General features: G+C 40.5%; 1 protein-coding gene and 1 pseudogene across 1 annotated transcript; both read right to left on the bottom strand.

The window, feature by feature from the left end:
* LOC137280851 (uncharacterized) overlaps positions 1–21,968 on the bottom strand; it is a 539,924-nt pseudogene that overhangs the window by 3,214 nt on the left and 514,742 nt on the right.
* Positions 1,587–20,045, bottom strand: LOC137282354 (putative serine protease K12H4.7). The gene is made up of 10 exons (XM_067814099.1): positions 19,761–20,045; positions 17,215–17,396; positions 16,640–16,776; positions 12,200–12,295; positions 10,179–10,311; positions 8,436–8,547; positions 7,563–7,770; positions 6,778–6,871; positions 5,768–5,976; positions 1,587–3,532 (listed from the first exon to the last, which is right to left on the bottom strand). Exons 1-10 carry the CDS (start codon positions 19,989–19,991, stop codon positions 3,402–3,404), a joined length of 1,533 nt encoding a protein of 510 aa, XP_067670200.1. The 5' UTR covers positions 19,992–20,045; the 3' UTR covers positions 1,587–3,401.

The following is a 21,968-nucleotide window of genomic DNA, read 5'->3' on the forward strand; positions in this document are numbered from 1 at the left end:
ACGACTTTGTCCAACTTGGTGTTGATATCTTGAAGCTTGGTCTCAGTTTCTTCTTGTCGCAACCCAACAGACTCCAGTTCTGATTTCATCTCTGAAACTGAAGGGCGTAAATATGCTATAGTTTAATGCGTGTGAATTGTTGATTTGTTCCCTCTGAAATGATAACACAGATTAGGAGGTAAACTGTCAAGGTATAGTGAGTCGCATTTAGCAATATTACGGTCGCGGACACCAGAAATAGGGCTTCACACATTGTGACCATGTAGGAAATCAAACGCGGGTCTTCGAACCTTTTCACCACGTGTTTTCGATATTTTCTCGAAGTCCTGACAAATTAATATGATTGTTCGGCCCCTAAAATGATACAGAAAATATCATCCTCAAAAAGACTTTTGTACAAGTGGATTAATGCATGTATTCCAGGGACGTGTATCTATTTGATATCAGAAGACAGATGGACAAGATCATAGGCGTTACAAAAACTTAAGTTTTATATTTTCCAGTTTGTAAAGAGCAATGATAACACGAAATCTTATCGGCTTCAGTGATAAAGCGATTGGTGACGTCATGCCATTGTTATGAGAGAGTTCTCTGCCAAGTATCCTTATGTAATTTCATTGTGATGAGGCAATTATCTGTCAAGTATCCTTGTGTAATTTCATTGTGATGAGACAATTATCTGCCAAGTATCCTGATGTAATTTCATTGTGATGAGACAATTATCTGTCAAGTATCCTTTTGCAATTTCATTCCTGCGTTATCGCCCGTCACTGTTTAAGAAATCGTTTTATCATAGGCACCTACGTAAACAATATAATGATAAAGAGTTTAAGTTCGTTGCCGGAAAAAAGATGCATACAAAATTACTCTTGTACGGTCTTGAATGTTTAGAAGGAAATAAGAAGCCTAAGAGACGATTACATGTGCACCTTGCTCTGCTTTAGTATCTGATTCCACGCTTTGCATCTGCTTTAGGATTGTATCAATCTTCTTTTCATTTACTTCTTGTCGTGACTCCACAGAAGCAAGATGGGAGTGGACCTCTGAAACTGGAAACATGTCACTCATGCTATACTACTATCAATGCATTTTCTACCTGTGAAGATCCGGGATAGAAAAGGTCTTCACTAACCTATATTTGTCGTAACAAGCGACTAAGGGGACCGAGTGGTCAGTCACGTTGACTTGGTTGACACATGTCGTATCTCATTTGCGTAGACTGATGATCATACTAATGATCACTGGATTGTCAGGTCCAGACTCGAGTTTTTACAAACCGGAATATGGTTGAGTGCAACGTTAAACAACAAACCCGCTAATTAAAACATTTTCATTTAGCGGTGCAGTTTGGCAATGTCTTAATCGACAATACTCGACTAAATACCCAAACGGTGTCATCTGAGGTCGAATACGCAATCAGTCTCCAAGGTCCTGAGTAATGTGACCCTCAGTTGCTGGCGATCCGTTTTATACTGCTTTGTGCACGTTAACAAAGTCGTTTCATGAAAACATGCAAGTTTTACCTAAATATATGTGATACTGTCGTGAATTACTACTCTTCGAAAAGATTTCTAATTTTATTGATCTTTAATATGATGAATAATTGATCTCGGAACGATGGCTGAAATATTGCCGATGTGACGATGTATATGAACTCTCTTACTCCAAATTCAAACAGTTATTTCCAGTATGAAGGCTCTCCGTAAAAAAAATCTCTGTGTCTCATTAGTATTAATTATTCTGAGTGAGTGAGTTTTACGCCGAACTGAGCAATATTACAGGTACATGTCGGCTGTCTGTAAATAATCGAGTCTGGACCAGATAATCCAGTGATCAACAGCATGACCATCGATCTTCGCATCTGGGAACCGATGACATGAGTCAATCAAGTCAGGGAACCTGACCACCCGATCCCGTTAGTTGCCTCTTGTGACAAGCATAGTGGACTTTTATGGCAAGCATGGGTTGCTGAAGGCCTATTCTACCCCGGACCTTCACGGATCGGATCTTCTGAAAGTACAATGTTAACTATATAAAAGATTGCATGTTTAATAAACGATGATTTTTTTGTTTGGCACCTTCAAGTCATCACGCTATAGGATTTCATAATTCAGGTGTGTTTTCTCACAGCCGAGCTATAACTTGATTAAACATTTCATGTCATGGTTGCACTGCCGTTGAAGTCTTTCGCGAACGATCCTCACTGACACATAGATTGGTGCGGAAATCGCTTCTAAAAGGTTGTCAGAAGCAAATGACTCCATGTTGTGCTCAATTACCTCTTGGCATTAACGAGGCTATAAATATATGCACTTCCTTACGAGTAAATGTGTTTTTCGAGGTTTGACTCCGTATGTCCAACTCCAAAATGGCCATGTTCTTCTACATTCAACAGGTTCAGAAACAATGAACAAACGTCTTCTCTGGTATTATATCTTCTCACGACATTATTCAAGCGTGATCTACAAATAATAATGTCTGGTTTATCTTTAGTGTCCAGGAAGGATTGTTTTATTTTGTTTGTCAAGTGGGGATTATGTTGTCTTGATTGTCCAGGAAGGATTGTGTTGCATTGCTTGTAAAATAGAGATTATGTTATCTTGTTTTTCGAGTAAGGATTGTGTTATATTGCTTGTAAAACAGAGATTGTGTTATCTTGATAGTCCAATAAGGATTAAGTTATCTTGTTTTTCGAGTAAGGACTGTGTTATATTGCTTGTCTAGTAAAGCTTATGACACCTTGATTGTCCAGTAAGGATTGTGTCACCTTGATTGTCCAGTAGGGTGTATGTTTTCTTGATTCTCCAGTAATGATTACGTTATCTTCAATGTCCAGTAAAGATAACACTATCTTGAGTATCCAGTAAGGAGTATGTTATCATTATTTTCCAGTAAGGATTGTTATCTTGATTGGCTGGTAAGGAGTATGCTGTCTTGATTGTCCAGTAAGGAGTATGTTATCATTATTTTCCAGTAAGGATTGTTATCTTGATTGGCTGGTAAGGAGTATACTGTCTTGATTGTCCAGTAAGGAGTATGCTATCTTGATTGTCCAGTAAGGATTGTGATAAAGGTCACTTGTGCTTTTAATGTCTGTGTGCATCCCCCACGAAAAAGGCACTGTTCTAGGGATTAGTGTCATAAACTATAACATTGTGTACACAAGTTTCGTTTAAACACTTACTTTTATTGAAGAATTTCGTGTCTATTGGCCTTTTCATTTGCGTATCGATGCTCATGCTATTGATCACTGGATTGTCTGATCCAGACTCGATAATATAGACCATCGCCACATAGCTCGAATAATGCTGATGCGGCGTAAAACTTAACTCACTCACTGATTTGTACGATTAAGTATTGAATTGCCATTGGCGTATCTTCATGTCACAGTGCACAGCTCTTCATCCCACAATGGCTGGATCACGTGATGATATAAACTGACCAATGAGGCGCTGGATTTCCAGACGAGCATTTTTCAAGTCAACACTGTCTGAAGTGGAGGATGGTAATATTGCTGCCACGTGACCGACGCCTGCAACATAATAAGGGACCGTTCATAATTTATGGCTAGTAGAGTTGGTAGGGGGTTGATGGTGATTTTAGGGTTTGGGTGCGATGTTGGGTTGGGTGGACACAACCTTGTATAAAAAAAAGAAAGCTTAACAAATAGCGGTAGGGGAAGGGGGTCACTGATGGTGATAGCCCACATGCATTCATATTTGACATTTTGGGTGGAACCAGCGCTAGAATGTACAACAATTCCGATAAAACGTCTCCAAATAAATTGAACGATTTTCTTTTTGCAAACTCAACATTAACAGGGAAGCATTCGCGTCATTTTATCAAGTTGACTTTTAACCATTTTGGCGGACGAGAGAGACTGATCGTCTCTTGCTTACTGTTTCCATTTGCCATCAAATATGTTAATTCATTGCAACTCAACAGCGTAACCACTTCAGATGGATCAATGAGCAGAGTTTTAGAGCTTTCAAGATGCTGGCACTCAGTCACAGGTTCAGCTAGCATCGTTGCAATTGCACCCCAGTGACTGGTTCTAGGATGCAAGGCATTTGGGTGAAATTATTCGCTTGTCACGCCAAAGATTTGGGTTCGACTTCCGAAATGTGTGAAGCTCATTTTTGGCGTCCCTCGCCGTACATATTGTTCAAATACTGCTACTGTTACCTATACTAACCCACCCACTAATTGCTGTGAACATGGCAAGTTAAAATATCTTGATTGTATATTCTTAAATAAATAAATATATGTGTGCAAGAAATGTTTATGTTTGTGTTTCATTTACTCCAGCCAACCTGCTGTTTTTGCATCGCTTGGTAGATCAAGGTCAAGGTCGTCAGTCGTGAATGACGAACGCACACGAATCGCAGCCGATTGAAGTACATACTTGTATGTAAACCAATTGTGGCTTAGAAATAATTGACTGGAGCACGCACACAGATGCCATCTATCCAGCGTGTTCTGGTGCAGGATTCCTGTTGGGAATATTTACCATAGAGAGCTCCTCAAGATCGGCGTTGGGTTGGAATGTTCTGTTTTTATATCGATTTGTTTATCTATAGCTGTTATGTTTGATATTTAATTACTACTTTAACATTTATATCTCTGATGTTTTACAGTTCTGTAGTTGGTTTTACTGTCCTTTGCAGACAGGTTTCAATAATGTATCTTTAGTTTTTGACAGATATGTAAGTCCCAAAACAATTCAAGAAAATTTAAACATACTATTATTTTTAAACTGCAGTATATGTGTTATTTTAATTTATAGCTAGGGTGTCAAAATTACTAAGATCTGAATGGATGGTGTAAATCCAACTATTGTCCATGCAAGTAGCAAAGTCACTGTAAGACCCCATGGTCCTAGTATGGTGATCTACCTTCAGTTGATAGCCTGATTATATGCTGTGCTGTCTTCTATAATTAAAATTAAATCAATTAAAATTAAAATTAAAACGTTTTAGATTTCATAACTGGCTTTGCGTTTCTATCGGTGATAATCCAGTTGTTTCACTGTCCTTCGTCGATAGTCGTTTGTAATTTAAATCCATTAATGATCACAGTATTTTCATATGTTACACAGGCAGGAAATTACATCAAAACACTAACCACATTTACACATGTGAAATACATGCAAATGAAGAGCTGATCGTTCGTTAATTTTAATACCGTTTTAAACGTGTGTAAATCTGACAGTTTAGATGGATATGTGGGTTTTTAACGTTGTTTATAAGGCCGCCGGATGACACTTATATTTATTAACGTTAGTATATTTGGGAAATACGCTCATTTTGTGTGATGGTATTAATCCAGGTAGGGTCCATAAAAATACTGTAAGTCCCCATGATCCCAAGTATGGTGATCTTCCCCAAAACAGTACACTGTTTTGACCAAATATAGCATTCAACCTTTAAAGACACATGCTATCTAGTTTTGACTCAATTTGTAATAATCTAGTAATTATGATCTAGTAATCCTTCTTTGACATGGTTTTATGATATATTACGTGTCTGCATTGTGGATATAAAAGTAGTTTTAGTCACTATATGGCTGAAATATTGCCGATTCACTTTAGATTTTTACTCACTTGTAGCTAAATAAGTAGGTTGAAGATGGTATTCATATGTCATGAAATCATTCAAAATAAAAACTAGACATGGGGACAAAGGGGTTCACACAATAATTCGATTCTTCGACGTGGTGATCACATGCTTACGTGACCATAAATAATTATTTGAACTCACTGACATACCTTTGACAACTACGGCGTATGCCCTGGGGTTAGGATTTCTGGTGAAGCCATACTTGATCCATGGATCATCTGTTCCTTGCGTGTAGATGACGTTGGTTACCCGAATGTCAAGGCCGCCGTAGTTCATGATGATGTCGTCATGCCCACGTTTCACCAAGGACTGATTGAACGCCGGACCAAACATACCTTCACATATTTTGTAGTAGTAACTGTAAAAATACAAATCAAGTACATAATTCATCATTACACCTTTTCTGTATCAATGCATTTAAACGATTCATTTGAACCAAACACAGAACAGAATCCATTCACTGGACTATTCGTCAAGATGACGTTGTAATGCGGCGATGTCGTATCAGACATCAGTCCTATACCCATACCATGAATCGTCCTCGTTTACAGAAAATCCATATATGCCTAGCCATCGATCATTTTGTCATAGTAAAGAACATTTTCAAGATGACCAGTTTTGCCATGATTAGGAGAGCTTTGGTTGAAATACCAACAAGTTCACTCCTGGGTCCCTAATACAAAGCTGTCTTAGGAGTCCACTATATAAAGTAAGGGTTCTATGATAATCTTTGCGTTTTGCGTCCTTGGGCGTTGCTACCCTTATCCAACGAACATCACAGTCGTGCGTCACTGTTTATGTTATACTGGGGCGGTCAGGTAGCCTTCTGGTTAAGCGTTCGCTCGTCACGCTGAAGAACCGGGTTTGATCCGCAGATGGGTATAATGTGTGATGCCCATAACTGTTGTCCGCCGTGATATTGCTGGAATATTGCTAAAAGCGGCGTAAAACTAGACTCACTACTCATTACGTTGTCCTACATATATTCTGACAAATCGTGACTGATATACCGATAAGAACCATGCTAGTTAGCATTTCTGTTTATATAGTGTTCTAGGATCGACCGCGAAAAACAATACCTATTTACGACAGGTTGTCTGTTACGAATATAAGGTGAATGGGGGTTTGTTTTTAAATGAAATTTAGGATGTGTACTCACTCTTCACTTACTGCGTTCCCAAGAGGCTGCCTATCTGACGTTGTCGCCACGAACACCCCAATTTGGGTGCATTGTTGATATCTCCACTGACGAACTGGAATTTCAAATTCAACATAAAGTGATGTATTTCAGTTGTTTCAGCATTTCAACTTTTATTTCTATTTCTGCTAATCTGGTAATTAGCAACTAATTTACAACTTTCTTAGTCACGAAACAGCTGCACAATGCCGATGTGACTTCAAATGTTCACTCACTCGCAAGCGGGAAACATCGACAACATTAAGGACGAGGACCTCGTTGTGTGTATTTGTCTCCTTAACTTTATGTCCTGTCCTTACATTATGCAAACCAAAGACAGACAAGATACTGATAGAGATATTTGAATGAAAATATATACACAACAGGAAACAAATGAATTGAACTTTTCCTATCACGATCCTTTAGGGAAAAAAGTGTTGGTAAACAAACAAGTTGGTAAAGTGCCAAGTTGGTAAACCCAGTTACTTATTGTAGTGGTTTGCAGTTTTGGGAGTGAACTGAAAAAACTTATACTTAATGCAAAAATCTCTGTATGAATAGATGGCGCCTTTGTGTAAGTGGTCAACTTTAGTTAACACATGTTATATGCGGTATTACACCTTTTTCATTTAAGGATAGACTAGACTGTGGTACTAGACTAGACTCGGTTCCAATAATTCTAGGGCGTCTTAACCGCCCTCGAAATATCGGATTTACTGAGAAATGACATTTCCAATATCACACATGTTACAGAAGAGTAACCGCACTTGAAAATCCATCATTGTTCTCGTAGTTGATGACGCTTCCTGTGCTGACAAGGGAGGCGAATGTTGTGTTGCGGCACTGATCTTTCTGTACTGTATAGTTCTGGTTGTAGATACGGGCATACTCAGCAAGGCGTTGTAGAGGAGATCCCGTGGTCTTGTCGGTCAGCACGTTGCACATTGAGGATATCGTTTGATTTGGAATAAGCATCTACAGAATATACACAGGACCAAATCAAACATGGGTGATCGGGTGAGTTTGATTTTAAGCTGCTTTTTGCAATATTCCCGCAATATCACGGTGGGATACACCATAAATGGCCTTCAGGCATTGTACCCATGTGGGAAAACGACCCTGAATCTTCGGCGTGACGAGCGAACGCTGTAAACACTAGGCTACCCCACCGATGAACATTAAGCATGGAGTGCACAACATCTTTGAGCAATCTCGAGCCTCTCAGCGGCACACACCAACACATACATCGAGGTTTGCATTAGAAACTGGCATTGACCAGCACAAAATCACTACTCTCAAGCACGTCCACGCACCACGGCAGGTTTTGTCTTTGGAATGAACTCAATGCAGCCCAAAACACAAATAGCTTGCACATACACACGCACAAACGCTTTCGTGCACATAGGCTATTTTATTAAACGGAAAGCATCATGATCTAGTAGACTTCAAAGTACGCACATCCATTGTTTGAACTTGAATGTATCCAGAGATACAACTAGTATCTGGTGTCGCCCTCTGTGATATTGCTGGAATATTGCTGGAATGCCTGTAACTATGTAAGAAAGTAAGTAAACATGGGAATGAATAAAACAAAATGAAAAATATCTGACTGAACTGTTTCAACATCTGCATGAACATACCAGTGTGCCTGGGTTGATGTTATTGAACTGTATTGTTGATACAATTGGAGTCACTAGATCCATCATCAGATTTTCAACATCCAGCCGGTTTGTCTGGTCAAAATTACAAACCCTAAACAGACAAGGAAAAGCACTATGATGTCATCATAAATGTTCACATTATGCACTAGGGCAGCTCGTCAAACCCAATGTCTGATTTCGTTTCGTCATACGGGTACAGAAAGTGAAGCGAGTTTCTGTTGTTCACCGCCATGTCACATTAGCTTCATACCTTCATACAGTGATACATGCATTTGTCCACTAAGTAATGGCGTACCAAATTGTATTACCCGCCCGGTTACATGCAAGATGCACTTCAAAGTACCCCGCTGCCAATGGCAACTTATTCGGTATTTCGTGGTAGTACTTCTTTATCTCGAATAACATTGAATCACGCATGATGCACGGGATTTACCGATGTTTCGCGAAGGCATATCGATTGAAGGGAGATAACTCTAAATCTGTTTCTTGTGTCGCTTGCAAAATCAAACGGTGGCTACGACAAGATTTGCCTCGCATTCGAATAAATATGAATTTTGACAAAACGTTCAAATGTAGTCCCTGTGAATATTAAGAAAGGAATTACACCGCGGCGACTTTATTAAGACAATACCTGCGGAATAAGCAGCTACATTTCAAGGGGTACTCACGGGAGAAAAACAATAACAAACGAAACCACCAGTCCACGGAAACTGCTCCGCATCAGTGCCCCTTTAAATCGTTTGATTCACACGGGTTGGCTGAAGTGTACCACCCAATACACAGGATTCAAAACAATTCAAAATCAACACTGGTGTGTTCGGTAAGATAAATATGTTGTTCATTGGTCCCCCGGGGCCCACGAGTTGATGTACCTCGATATTTGTTTATGTTCCATAGCATGTAACATAAACAAACATCGAAGACACATCAACCCATGCACCCCTCGTGACCAGAGAACAACTTTTACTATACGTCTGATTTTCCAACACAGTTTATCTTAACTCACACATAAATGTTGCTGTCTGTTTGGCTGAGCGCTCATCTATTGTTTTCAATGTACCCCGTGTACCAACGAGGTGCATTGCATAGCAACTCATTCGGTACTTCGTGGTAGTTGCTCTTTTCATCTCGAATAGCATTAAATGTCACATGATACACGGAAATTACCGATGTTTTGAGAATGGAAATCGAAGGAAGGGAGAAATCTCTAAATCTAAATTTTCTTGTGTCCGCAGAATCTAGCGATGGCTACGAAAACATTTGACTCTCTTTCCAATAAATAAATTTTGACAAAAACGTCCAAATGTAGTCCGTCTGAGTATTAAGTACTAAGACAATACCCAGAGGAGAAAAGAGTAAGATGCAAGATTCGATGTTTGATTGACACAGGTTGGCTGAGGTGTACGATCAGATACCCGTGCTTCAAACAGTTCAAAATTAACAAAACTGAGGCGTGTTCGGTAAGATAAATACGTTGTTCACTAGTCCCTCGGGGTCCACGGTTTGATATACCCTCGATGTTAACAAACATCGAGGGTACTTCAAGTCATGATCCCATCGTGACCAGTGAAGAACGTATAATATGCCTCTGGTTTTCCATCACAGTAAGTTTATTTCCTAACTGTATGTTATGACGTCAGAATGATAATGACGCTGTCGCAATGGTACTTGTCTCACTCGCGGAAAGCTGTTTCTAAAAATCAGTTCTCGAATTACCCTCACCTGAATAGATTCTGCAGAGTCTTCACTCCAGAATCCGTTTTCAGAATTTCCCTAACTTTATCAAAAGCTGCAGACACAGTCTCGTAGCATCCTGGCACAATGCGCATGTCTTCTCCGGCCCCTACTAAATATTCTGGAATAGAAGCAAAGGAATTGTTTTATGGAACGTGTACATGTAATTTCTTGGTCGAGACCTAAGTTCACCTGAAAGGGAAAATGTCAGACGAATCGTGATACCTGATATCATTTTAGATCAACAGTAGTTTCATGTGCGATTGAACAATAGTTCCATGTGCCAGTGGGCAATAGTTTCATGTGAGATTGGACAATAGTTTCACGTGTCATTGGGCAATAATTTCGTGTGAAACTGGGCAATGGTTTCATGTGCCAGTGGGCAATAGTTTCATGTGAGATTGGACAATAGTTTCATGTCAGATTGGACAATAGTTTCATGTGCCATTGGACAATAGTTTCATGTGATACTGAACAATAGTTTCACGTGTCATTGGGCAATAATTTCGTGTGAAACTGGGCAATAGTTTCATTTGCCATTGGGCAATAGTTTCATGTAATACTGGACAATTTGTCGCCACCTGGAACTGAAAGTATCGTTTGTACTTCCTCCGTTGTTCTTTTGATCGTGTACCTGTTCAGTTTCATGATATTTACAACCACTCATGACCTTGTATTGTCCTAATTTCAAGTCTTATTTTAGAGATATATGCTGGTTTTATTTCTTGATATTGCGATGCTCTAGTCGGTTTCATTGTCCGTCGATGTCACGTTTCTATAATTTACCCTAAATTATTATGTAACGCAATTACATGTTCTCGTCACAATATGGCTGAAATACTGCCGATTTGACGTTAAATCTAAACTCACTCCCTCACTACAAACCACTCTTGGCCCTTGAAGATCCGGGTTTAGAATTGCTCTTCAGCAACTCATCCTCGCCGCAAGGGCGGTCATCCCCACTAGCTTGTTAAATGTCATAGTAAATCAATTAATGAATTAAAGCTAATGAAGTTACTCGAAAATGATCACTCGATTATTTAGAGCTGTGAGCGGTGTGAAACTAACAACAATCAAACAAACTGCATCAGTCTTAATTGGTCAGAGAAAATGGGATTCAATACGCAAAACTGCAGCGTGGGCTTTTAAAGTTGAGCTATTGTCTAGTGCTGAACTCATGTCCTCGTATCCAAATTGTGCAGATCGATGCTCATCCTTGTCATCACGGGATTGTCTTGTCCAGACTCTTATACACAGAGTCGCCGCCTTATAGTTGGCATATTGCTGAGTGTGGCGTTAAACAACAGACCAACAAATCGATCTTCCTTACAGCCCAACAGAAATATGTCAGTCAGATCTCCGACACATAATGCCAGGCACACATTCACAAGAAACTGTTATCCAGTCTCGAATAACATTAACGTGGAAACGGAACTGACCCAATGTGGCACTGCTACAAATTATTTGTTGGTGCATTACCATCTTGAATTAGAGACCAACTGGGACAAGACCGGGACGTACCCGTTTGGGGGAGCACAGTGTCCTATCCTTCCTCACGTCCACCCGTTGTTTATACGTTACGTCAAGCACGTTTAGCTATTGGCTCCACGTTACGTCAGGCACGTTTAGCTATTGACTCCACGTTACGTCAGGCACGTTTAGCTATTGGCTCCACGTTACGTCAAGCACGTTTAGCTATTGGCTCCACGTTACGTCAGGCACGTTTAGCTATTGACTCCACGTTACGTCAGGCACGTTTAGCTATTGGCTCCACGTTACGTCAAGCACGTTTAGCTATTGGCTCCACGTTACGTCAAGCACTTTTCGTGTACGCTTTGACATACAACAAGATCAGGTTCTGTACTGAACGTAAATAACTGTGGTACGCGTCTTCATGACAACATGAAATCCGTCCAGTCACGGGATCCCACTCGGACATATTAAAAAAATAGGAAATATGCTGGTGATACGTTCTAACACGACTACCGTTGCGGGTAACTTGGACTCACCTGGAGCAATCGTTGGCACAGCGAGGGGTGCACTGTGGGCGACTGCTCCCGCAACAAGGTGTGGGAACTTCAGTCTCATCCATGTTGACAGTAGCCCTTCAACAAATCAGAGATTTATCATTTCGACTTATGCTTGATACTCCAAATGGGCACTGTCTAATCTAAAGTTACAATGCTACACACTTCAAGATATAGTGCAGCTGTATCGAAACACTTTGTCACTGAGAGAGAACGTGAGTCCTAATTCTTTTGAAGTACATTTAAATTACCAGATTTTCACACGTAGCATTTTGTGATTTTCAGTTATGGTTTAACTTTCCTGCTGAAGGGATGGCGTAAAGCCAGCTAGGTCCCATGCGGGTACCAAAGGACACTGTAAGTCCCCGTGGTTCCTAGTATGGTGATCAAAGTTCATTTGTTGGCGTCCTTTAATCTTTTCCTGTTTTTGTTTGTTTGTTTTTATTTTTATATTGTATTGTGTTCATAATTATAATAGTTTTAGAACTATTATGCTACTTTTAGACACCATTTTCGAGGACCGGATATTTAACGGCTTGAATATACTGCACAACTTTTCTCCTCACTGTGTGGCTTAAATATTGCCGAGGTGACCTTAAATTTAAATCACTCACACATAGTGGATTTATCCGCTAAATGTTCGGATACATGTTTAAATTACACATTTCAGTCAGGCTAATGGCAGTCATCGATAAACATTTCTAAGTAGGGAAGAATTTCCGTAACCAACATGAAGACTTGTCCCCCCTCTCGATGCTTGCTATGTCATTCGTCACCACTCGCCCCTTTCCGTAACATTATAGAAGACTTTTCACCGTCTCGATGCTTGCTATGTCATTCGTCACCACTCGCCCCTTTCCGTAACATTATAGAAGACTTTTCACCGTCTCGATGCTTGCTATGTCATTCGTCACCACTCGCCCCTTTCCGTAACATTATAGAAGACTTTTCACCGTCTCGATGCTTGCTATGTCATTCGTCACCACTCGCCCCTTTCCGTAACATTATAGAAGACTTTTCACCGTCTCGATGCTTGCTATGTCATTCGTCACCACTCGCCCCTTTCCGTAACATTATAGAAGACTTTTCACCGTCTCGATGCTTGCTATGTCATTCGTCACCACTCGCCCCTTTCCGTAACATTATAGAAGACTTTTCACCGTCTCGATGCTTGCTATGTCATTCGTCACCACTCGCCCCTTTCCGTAACATTATAGAAGACTTTTCACCGTCTCGATGCTTGCTATGTCATTCGTCACCACTCGCCCCTTTCCGTAACATTATAGAAGACTTTTCACCGTCTCGATGCTTGCTATGTCATTCGTCACCACTCGCCCCTTTCCGTAACATTATAGAAGACTTTTCACCGTCTCGATGCTTGCTATGTCATTCGTCACCACTCGCCCCTTTCCGTAACATTATAGAAGACTTTTCACCGTCTCGATGCTTGCTATGTCATTCGTCACCACTAGCCCCTTTCCGTAACATTATAGAAGACTTTTCACCGTCTCGATGCTTGCTATGTCATTCGTCACCACTCGCCCCTTTCCGTAACATTATAGAAGACTTTTCACCGTCTCGATGCTTGCTATGTCATTCGTCACCACTCGCCCCTTTCCGTAACATTATAGAAGACTTTTCACCGTCTCGATGCTTGCTATGTCATTCGTCACCACTCGCCCCTTTCCGTAACATTATAGAAGACTTTTCACCGTCTCGATGCTTGCTATGTCATTCGTCACCACTCGCCCCTTTCCGTAACATTATAGAAGACTTTTCACCGTCTCGATGCTTGCTATGTCATTCGTCACCACTCGCCCCTTTCCGTAACATTATAGAAGACTTTTCACCGTCTCGATGCTTGCTATGTCATTCGTCACCACTCGCCCCTTTCCGTAACATTATAGAAGACGTTTCACCGTCTCGATGCTTGCTATGTCATTCGTCACCACTCGCCCCTTTCCGTAACATTATAGAAGACTTTTCACCGTCTCGATGCTTGCTATGTCATTCGTCACCACTCGCCCCTTTCCGTAACATTATAGAAGACTTTTCACCGTCTCGATGCTTGCTATGTCATTCGTCACCACTCGCCCCTTTCCGTAACATTATAGAAGACTTTTCACCGTCTCGATGCTTGCTATGTTCAAATATCATTCGTCACCACTCGCCCCTTTCCGTAACATTATAGAAGACTTTTCACCCTCTCGATGCTTGCTATGTCATTCGTCACCACTCGCCCCTTTCCGTAACATTATAGAAGACTTTTCACCGTCTCGATGCTTGCTATGTCATTCGTCACCACTCGCCCCTTTCCGTAACATTATAGAAGACGTTTCACCGTCTCGATGCTTGCTATGTCATTCGTCACCACTCGCCCCTTTCCGTAACATTATAGAAGACGTTTCACCGTCTCGATGCTTGCTATGTCATTCGTCACCACTCGCCCCTTTCCGTAACATTATAGAAGACTTTTCACCGTCTCGATGCTTGCTATGTCATTCGTCACCACTCGCCCCTTTCCGTAACATTATAGAAGACGTTTCACCGTCTCGATGCTTGCTATGTCATTCGTCACCACTCGCCCCTTTCCGTAACATTATAGAAGACGTTTCACCGTCTCGATGCTTGCTATGTCATTCGTCACCACTCGCCCCTTTCCGTAACATTATAGAAGACTTTTCACCGTCTCGATGCTTGCTATGTCATTCGTCACCACTCGCCCCTTTCCGTAACATTATAGAAGACTTTTCACCGTCTCGATGCTTGCTATGTCATTCGTCACCACTCGCCCCTTTCCGTAACATTATAGAAGACGTTTCACCGTCTCGATGCTTGCTATGTCATTCGTCACCACTCGCCCCTTTCCGTAACATTATAGAAGACTTTTCACCGTCTCGATGCTTGCTATGTCATTCGTCACCACTCGCCCCTTTCCGTAACATTATAGAAGACTTTTCACCGTCTCGATGCTTGCTATGTCATTCGTCACCACTCGCCCCTTTCCGTAACATTATAGAAGACTTTTCACCGTCTCGATGCTTGCTATGTCATTCGTCACCACTCGCCCCTTTCCGTAACATTATAGAAGACTTTTCACCGTCTCGATGCTTGCTATGTGCTAAAAGACGACAAACCAGTCAGACCGCGCGTTGTGGGGCGTTGCTTTGATAAAAATTAATCCCGACTACTTAAATCGTGTATGACATTATATTATTGTACAACAAACCATAAACATGTATGACACAGAGCTGACAGAATTGTGCTGTGAAATGTGAAGGCTTTTTTCTATAAGAATCATGAGACTGACGGTTGTGATATCGGCTCTCGAAGGTCCAAATGAGTGTATTACGGAGTGTATCTTGCCGGCTTGTTTTGGAGATTGTACGAGAGCTTCCAACATTGTTAAAACAGTAACTATACATCAAAAACAATAATAGTATGTCTACATGTAACTAATCAACTTCAGTCTTCCACTTTGGGATTACGTTTTAGTCTGACATTTTTGTGGTCACTTATATTCGGTTCCGCGAATACATTAAAAATTCCACCAGGGGTATGCCATCAAGGTTGCACGAATGTTTAGTTTGAGAAAAATATTTCAGTCAATTTTCAGATATTCAATAAATCAGTCGCAATTTGTGGTTCTTTAACACTGCTTAGAAATATACATTTGGAAATGTAAGAGGAAGAGCTGGTTGTAATTACGATCATGTTTTCTCCTTCTGTTAGTTGTTTTGAAGAGGTCTTAGCTCGTTTAGAAGAAGAAAATGTACAAAAGAACAAATGTAACTCAGAAGAACAATAAAACGTGCGATTTCCTCGGTGATATTAAGTACCATCGGAATCGAATACGAACAGGGTTATCGTTCTTGTTTAAAGAGGTTCTGATGTTCCTACGCTAATATGAAGTCCCTGCAGAAGGGCACGAGTGGGTATTCGGCTTGTCCCAAAATAACAGGAGTGGGTCACGAATGTCCTCCCTGTTGGCTGTCTCTTACGAAACGTACGGGCTGTTCGTAGATATCAAGTGTTGGATATTTTGTGAATGATTTTGCTGGGTTGTGAAGAAACATGTAGTTTTTGTTGACGGACTGTTCGTAGATATCAAGTGTTGGATATTTTGTGAATGATTTTGCTGGGTTGTGAAGAAACATGTAGTTTTTGTTGATTTTTTTGTGTGCGGTGGTTTGCTATGATCATGTCTGAATTCGTCATGTTCTCTCACAAACATGAAGCTTATTTGTAACGAGCTTAAAAGCTTGTAACAAGCTGAAACATCATTGATGGATAAAACGAACTATATTTTTATCCCGACCCCTCGGTTTACAATTTGGTTCAGATTTTACGGACCATTGTTAAAACAGACCAGAATAAGAGGACCCTGTTATGTCATTATAGCTGTAGATACAATATGCATACCTCCATATGACCCTCCAAATGTGATCCATTTGATGTCTTTTAAATTGTGCTCTTTGTTGCATGCTACGATGAAACTGGCCAGATCCTCTAACGCTTGTTCAACGGACAGGTATCGCAGGTTGGCCGTACTCACATCCCTGATTTTGAAACATTGTAAACAATATATGCTTCAATATCACGTTTGGTCATTCGTGCTAGTATAACTTTACTTTTGTTTTAAAACATCATTTGGTTTTGAATTTTACATAAAATAATTATCAATTTCAAATTCCCAATCAGTCCTCGCTATATTCTTCACACCACCTACAAACTGAAACCGGTGGATATCTTAATCAACCCAGATGAAATAGATTCTGTTTTGTTGGAAAGATAACTTTACTGAATGAAAATGAATTTCATTTTATTTTGGTATGTTAATGTTATCAAAATCTGTTTCTTCTTACCACGTAAAATCTAAACTGTCAACTTTTTGGAAGATGACAGACATCGATCAAATAATCAAGAAGAAATCCCAATATCCAGAAATTTAAGAAAATTAAAATTAAAATTCAAAGAATTTTTTTAAAATGACGAACGTTGTGGGTCGACTTTTTCCATAGTAGCGGTGCTCTAATGCAAATCCGATGGCGTCATGCGTCTTGGCATACTCCAACCAGGCACCTTTCTCTGCATATATGGCAGGCAGGGCCACTTCTGGTCCTATGTACAAGAACGCAGGACCACCCGGCTTGTAGAACTTGTCGTTGATGAAATATCTCTGAAGTAATAATAATGAAAATAAACCTGATCTTGTCCTTTTTCATAAAGCCAACGGTTTTATTTATATCATTGAATTTTCTGTCCGTCTTGATAGCAATGTGATTCAGGAGAAGCATGCAAAGTGTGCGGACCTCAGACTCCCATTGTTCTGGGTGCCTTTGGTGCAGTACCCGGGTTCTGCACTGGGAGCACAGCCCTTCTGGCAACCAGGGTAATGCAGAAGTCTGAACGGACTCTTCACACACTCCGGAAAGTTCTTGGTAGGTTCGACTAGGCAGCGTTTCCTAGAGAAGTTCCGTTCGCTGTGTGGGATGCGTGTAGAAGGGGGCAAGGGCCCCGAGCTGATGATGAGACTTACAACCTGATGGTGCCAAGATCTCCCGAACCCTTTCAGCTGCGTACTATTTTCAATCTGTAAAACATATTCTAATAATATTGTTTCTTATATATTGAAAGTGTGCCCAAAGCAGTAACGAAATTCACTGAAACAACACATTTACAATATATTGCTATCAGTACCCCGGATAACCCAAGCTGCATACGATGTTTACAGTCACATGACTTATGCCACCGGGTACCCATTTTGTGCTAGGTGAGACAGAGAACAAATACACTTGCTTGACTTCAACTGATCTGTGACCTGAGCATTATGCATAGGACATGACCACACACCACAACTCAGATCATGTCCCCTCTTCGAAGGTGGTGACCGTAACGCGTTCAACGATCACCTTTGCTGTCCCCTGATCTCGGAGTTTGGTAAATATAACACGTGATCGCAAAGGAATGTCGTGTTTTGATGAGCCACAGAAGTGTATGCCAATTGGTGTAAAGGCCAAAATAGTTGTGAAAATCATATGAATGAACCAGCGAAAATCTCTTTTGACACCAGGTCTGTTCAGGTTGGTTAATCGAGTATTGATTGCTGAGGACCAATTCTAACCCAAATAATCATTGGTCGATGACTCGAGGAGTTGAGAGATGTGGAAGCAAAGCAAGTCCCGGGTCTTATCACTAATTAAGGATTTATTCCTTGCCACTACATGTTTTTGTTTATCGTTATTTCCTTTGTTAATTCCACAGCTGTTATCTTTTTTGTTGTTGTTCATAATAGAAATAACCCCTGGCTTCTATCTGGCCATACCACACACATTCTACCAGTTTAACGCTAATTAACTACTGGTTTCCCTTTTCTTGTCCCAGTCGTTAACATGTAGTTTGTTTCACTCGTCTGGTGAAGGAGTTATGATTTACTACAATACACTGTGTTCGTCGAAATAAAGAATTTAACATCCGTAAATTCTCGTCTTTTTACTGTGCCAACGTTCAGAGATTCATACAAATTACGAAAAACGTTTGCGAAAACCCATTGGCATCCAGCACCATGACGGCAGTCTGTCAATAATCGCGCCGGGGGCAGAAAATACCCAAACTCCCTGACATCATAAGTACCCCCCTGATGACAGGATGACTTGCAATTGTCAACTACTAAAAGTCAGCGAGTCTGGCCACTTTATCCTTTAGTCACCTATTACGACAAGCATGGGTTGCTAAGAACAATTGGCACTCGGCTCACCTCGGATACATTCGTATCATTGTGATAGCGTAGTCGAGGTCACAAAAGTAGGGCATTTGATCTGTTTTTGCAATCGCTACACACGGGTACAATAGCTAGACAACCCTCCGGAAACTGGCATTTTACTAACATTTACTGAAGCCTCGAATCGGGGTTTTCTAATACGGATGTGTTCGAATCTGTATATTGTCCCGCAGATGTCCTTAAACGCAGGTGGTCAAGATCTACTAAAGGCCATAAAACAAGCATAAATAACATAGGCGGATCAAGGGGGCTAGTGGGTGTAGAGAAGGGGCTTGGGATGACGCATCCCGTCCTTTTGTCCTGAACGTTTATCATTATAGAAATGTAGTGTGCACCACCTGTTCTCAAGAGTGTGCTCCCTCCCAATACCTTTCTGAAAAAAAACTGCATTCGCCCCTGAAGACACAACATAAATCTTTCATCATTACATGATACGTCAGTCACATGATACTTTAAATATATAGAAGACTTAGGGTCCTGACCGTAAAACTACCTGGGACATCTGTAGGAATGGTATGTTTGTTTAACGAAGCACTATAACGGCTGCAGTTTGTACATAATTAAGTCTCGACCAGAGAATCCAGTGTTCAACTGGCTGAGCATCGACATGCGCCAACCAGACTCGAATATATATAGACCTTCGCAAAATAGGAGAAATACTGACTGCGGTTTTAAGCAACACATCGACTACCTTACTCTGTAACAGTAAAACTGTTGTTCCTTTGGACAAATGAGCACATATCAGTTCCCACTAGTCCTCACCTGTTTCCAGTGGCGATCGTCCGAGGCAGTAAAGTGGTCAAGCTTCTGCTGAAACCAGCGTTCAGTTACAGATGAGGAGGAAGGCGAAGGCGCATCTTCTCCAGCATTGTTGAGAGCATCAACTCCCGACGGAACAGGCACAATACTGCCCTGAGCTCCAAGAACAAGTAGGCTCAATATTACAGTGGATGTGACCATATTGAAACCTATCATTTTTCTCAGCCCCGACATGTGTCTCGACACCTACTGAACTGGCGCATGCAGGACTGTTTTTCAACACACACTGTACATTAGTTGTTGGGTTTGTTTGTTTTAGATAAGATACAGCCTTCGCATAGCTTTTTATCCAGTGTATGGCTGTTTCAACAACGCAGCAGAGGATTGATGCACAGCATATTGTAAATGTAGAACACCACCTCCAGCACTCGGGCTGTAACGATGCATCGAACTATCGACTGATTTCAACAAATGTTGAGTCTCAGATAGCAATGATGGTAGAAACGAAAAACTATTGATGCATCTGTATAGTACGTGAGACTATCGATACCTTAGTAATTGACTTGTCTTCTGGTAATAAATGCGCAATGCGAAGTACAGGAAGTACCAGATTTGTTAACTTTGATTTAGAGTTATCCTCCCCTGCTGCCCCTTAAACAAACATGGAGGCAAACACGGTATGTGACTAGGAGTTTGAAATTGTGCATAACGACTCCATAGTGTAGAGACATTTCGGGGATTTTTAAGCTCAAAGAAAAGGAGAATGCAGATAAGAAACACGTTGCTTGAAGAAATGACTCCAAATAAGACATTTGAGACAACCAACAAAATTATCGGACACTTAGCTGCTATATTATATACTTGAAAACAAAGAAATTTTTCATAAATGTCAACCTATATATTAGGAGAAACACAACGTTTTGGAGTATATCTACGTAGGACTTACTATCTCCTACATAGGACTTACTAGCACCTACGTAGGAGATGGTAAGTCCTACGTAGAAGATAGTATTCCCAAGTCCTACTTAGGAGATAGTAAGTCTTACGTAGGTGATACTAAGTACTACGTAGGAGATAGTAAGTCCTACGTTGGTGATATTAAGTCCTACGTAGGTGCTAGTAAGTCCTACGTAGGAGATAGTAAGTCCTACGTAGGTGATAATAAGTCCTACGTAGGATATAGTAAAGTAGTCTTAGGAGATACTAAGTAGTAAGTCATACGTAGAAGATACTAAGTACTACGTAGGTGATAGTAAGTCCTACGAAGGAGATAGTAAAGTAGTCTTAGGAGATACTAAGTAGTAAGTCCTACGTAGAAGATACTAAGTACTACGTAGGTGATAGTAAGTCCTACGTAGGAGATAGTAAAGTAGTCTTAGGAGATACTAAGTAGTAAGTCCCACGTAGAAGATACTAAGTACTACGTTGGTGATATTAAGTCCTACGAAGGAGATACTAAGTCCTATGTAGGAGATAGTAAGTCTTACGTAGGAGATAGTAAGTCCTATGTAGCAGATAGTAAGTCTTACGTAGGAGATAGTAAGTCCTATGTAGGAGATAGTAAGTCTTACGTAGGTGATAATAAGTCCTACATAGGATACAGTACGTAATCAGTGAAAGAGAAAGTGACAACAAAACAATTTTTCACCGTGGCCCTAATACGCTTCCGTAGAAACCGACATTTCTATGTTAGCCAAGATAGATTTGCTCATGACATTATATTTGTAAAATACCAACTGCAGGGAAACAACACATCCACGGGGGATAACTCTGAATAATTTGTTTCTGTCGTAAGGATGATGTTATCTAGACAGGCCCTCGAAAGACTTAGATGTAAGTCTATGGTTTTAACACTCTGTCACCTGAACCTAAAGAAAACCATCTCGTCTTTCAGAAATGAAAGTGGTTACTTATGGAGGCTATTCGATATGCTTATTTATCTGTCTAAAGTAATACTGATACTGTTACCCTTTCTGTTACTTTAATTAACGATTCCCTTGAAATTACAAGGCGGTTACATACGGCTGTTATTTATCTGTCTAAAGTAATACTGATACTGTTACCCTTTCTTTTACTTTAATTAACGATTCCCTTGAAATTACAAGGCGGTTACATACGGCTGTTATTTATCTGTCTAAAGTAATACTGATACTGTTACCCTTTCTTTTACTTTAATTAACGATTCCCTTGAAATTACAAGGCAGTTACATA

This window comes from Haliotis asinina, chromosome 4, assembly GCF_037392515.1.
Source record: "Haliotis asinina isolate JCU_RB_2024 chromosome 4, JCU_Hal_asi_v2, whole genome shotgun sequence".
Taxonomy (NCBI): Eukaryota; Metazoa; Mollusca; class Gastropoda; order Lepetellida; family Haliotidae; genus Haliotis; species Haliotis asinina.

What these genes read in the sequence shown, in the direction of transcription:
- LOC137282354 (XM_067814099.1), bottom strand. Translation starts at nt 19,991, where the DNA reads ATGTCGGGGCTGAGAAAAATGATAGGTTTCAATATGGTCACATCCACT. An exon ending in ATTTGGAGGGTCATATGGAG is followed by an intron (nt 12,296 to 16,639) that starts GTATGCATATTG and finishes GATTTGTTGAAG; the next exon opens with GGCTACTGTCAACATGGATG. An exon ending in ATACGCCGTAGTTGTCAAAG is followed by an intron (nt 3,533 to 5,767) that starts GTATGTCAGTGA and finishes ATTATGTTGCAG; the next exon opens with GCGTCGGTCACGTGGCAGCA.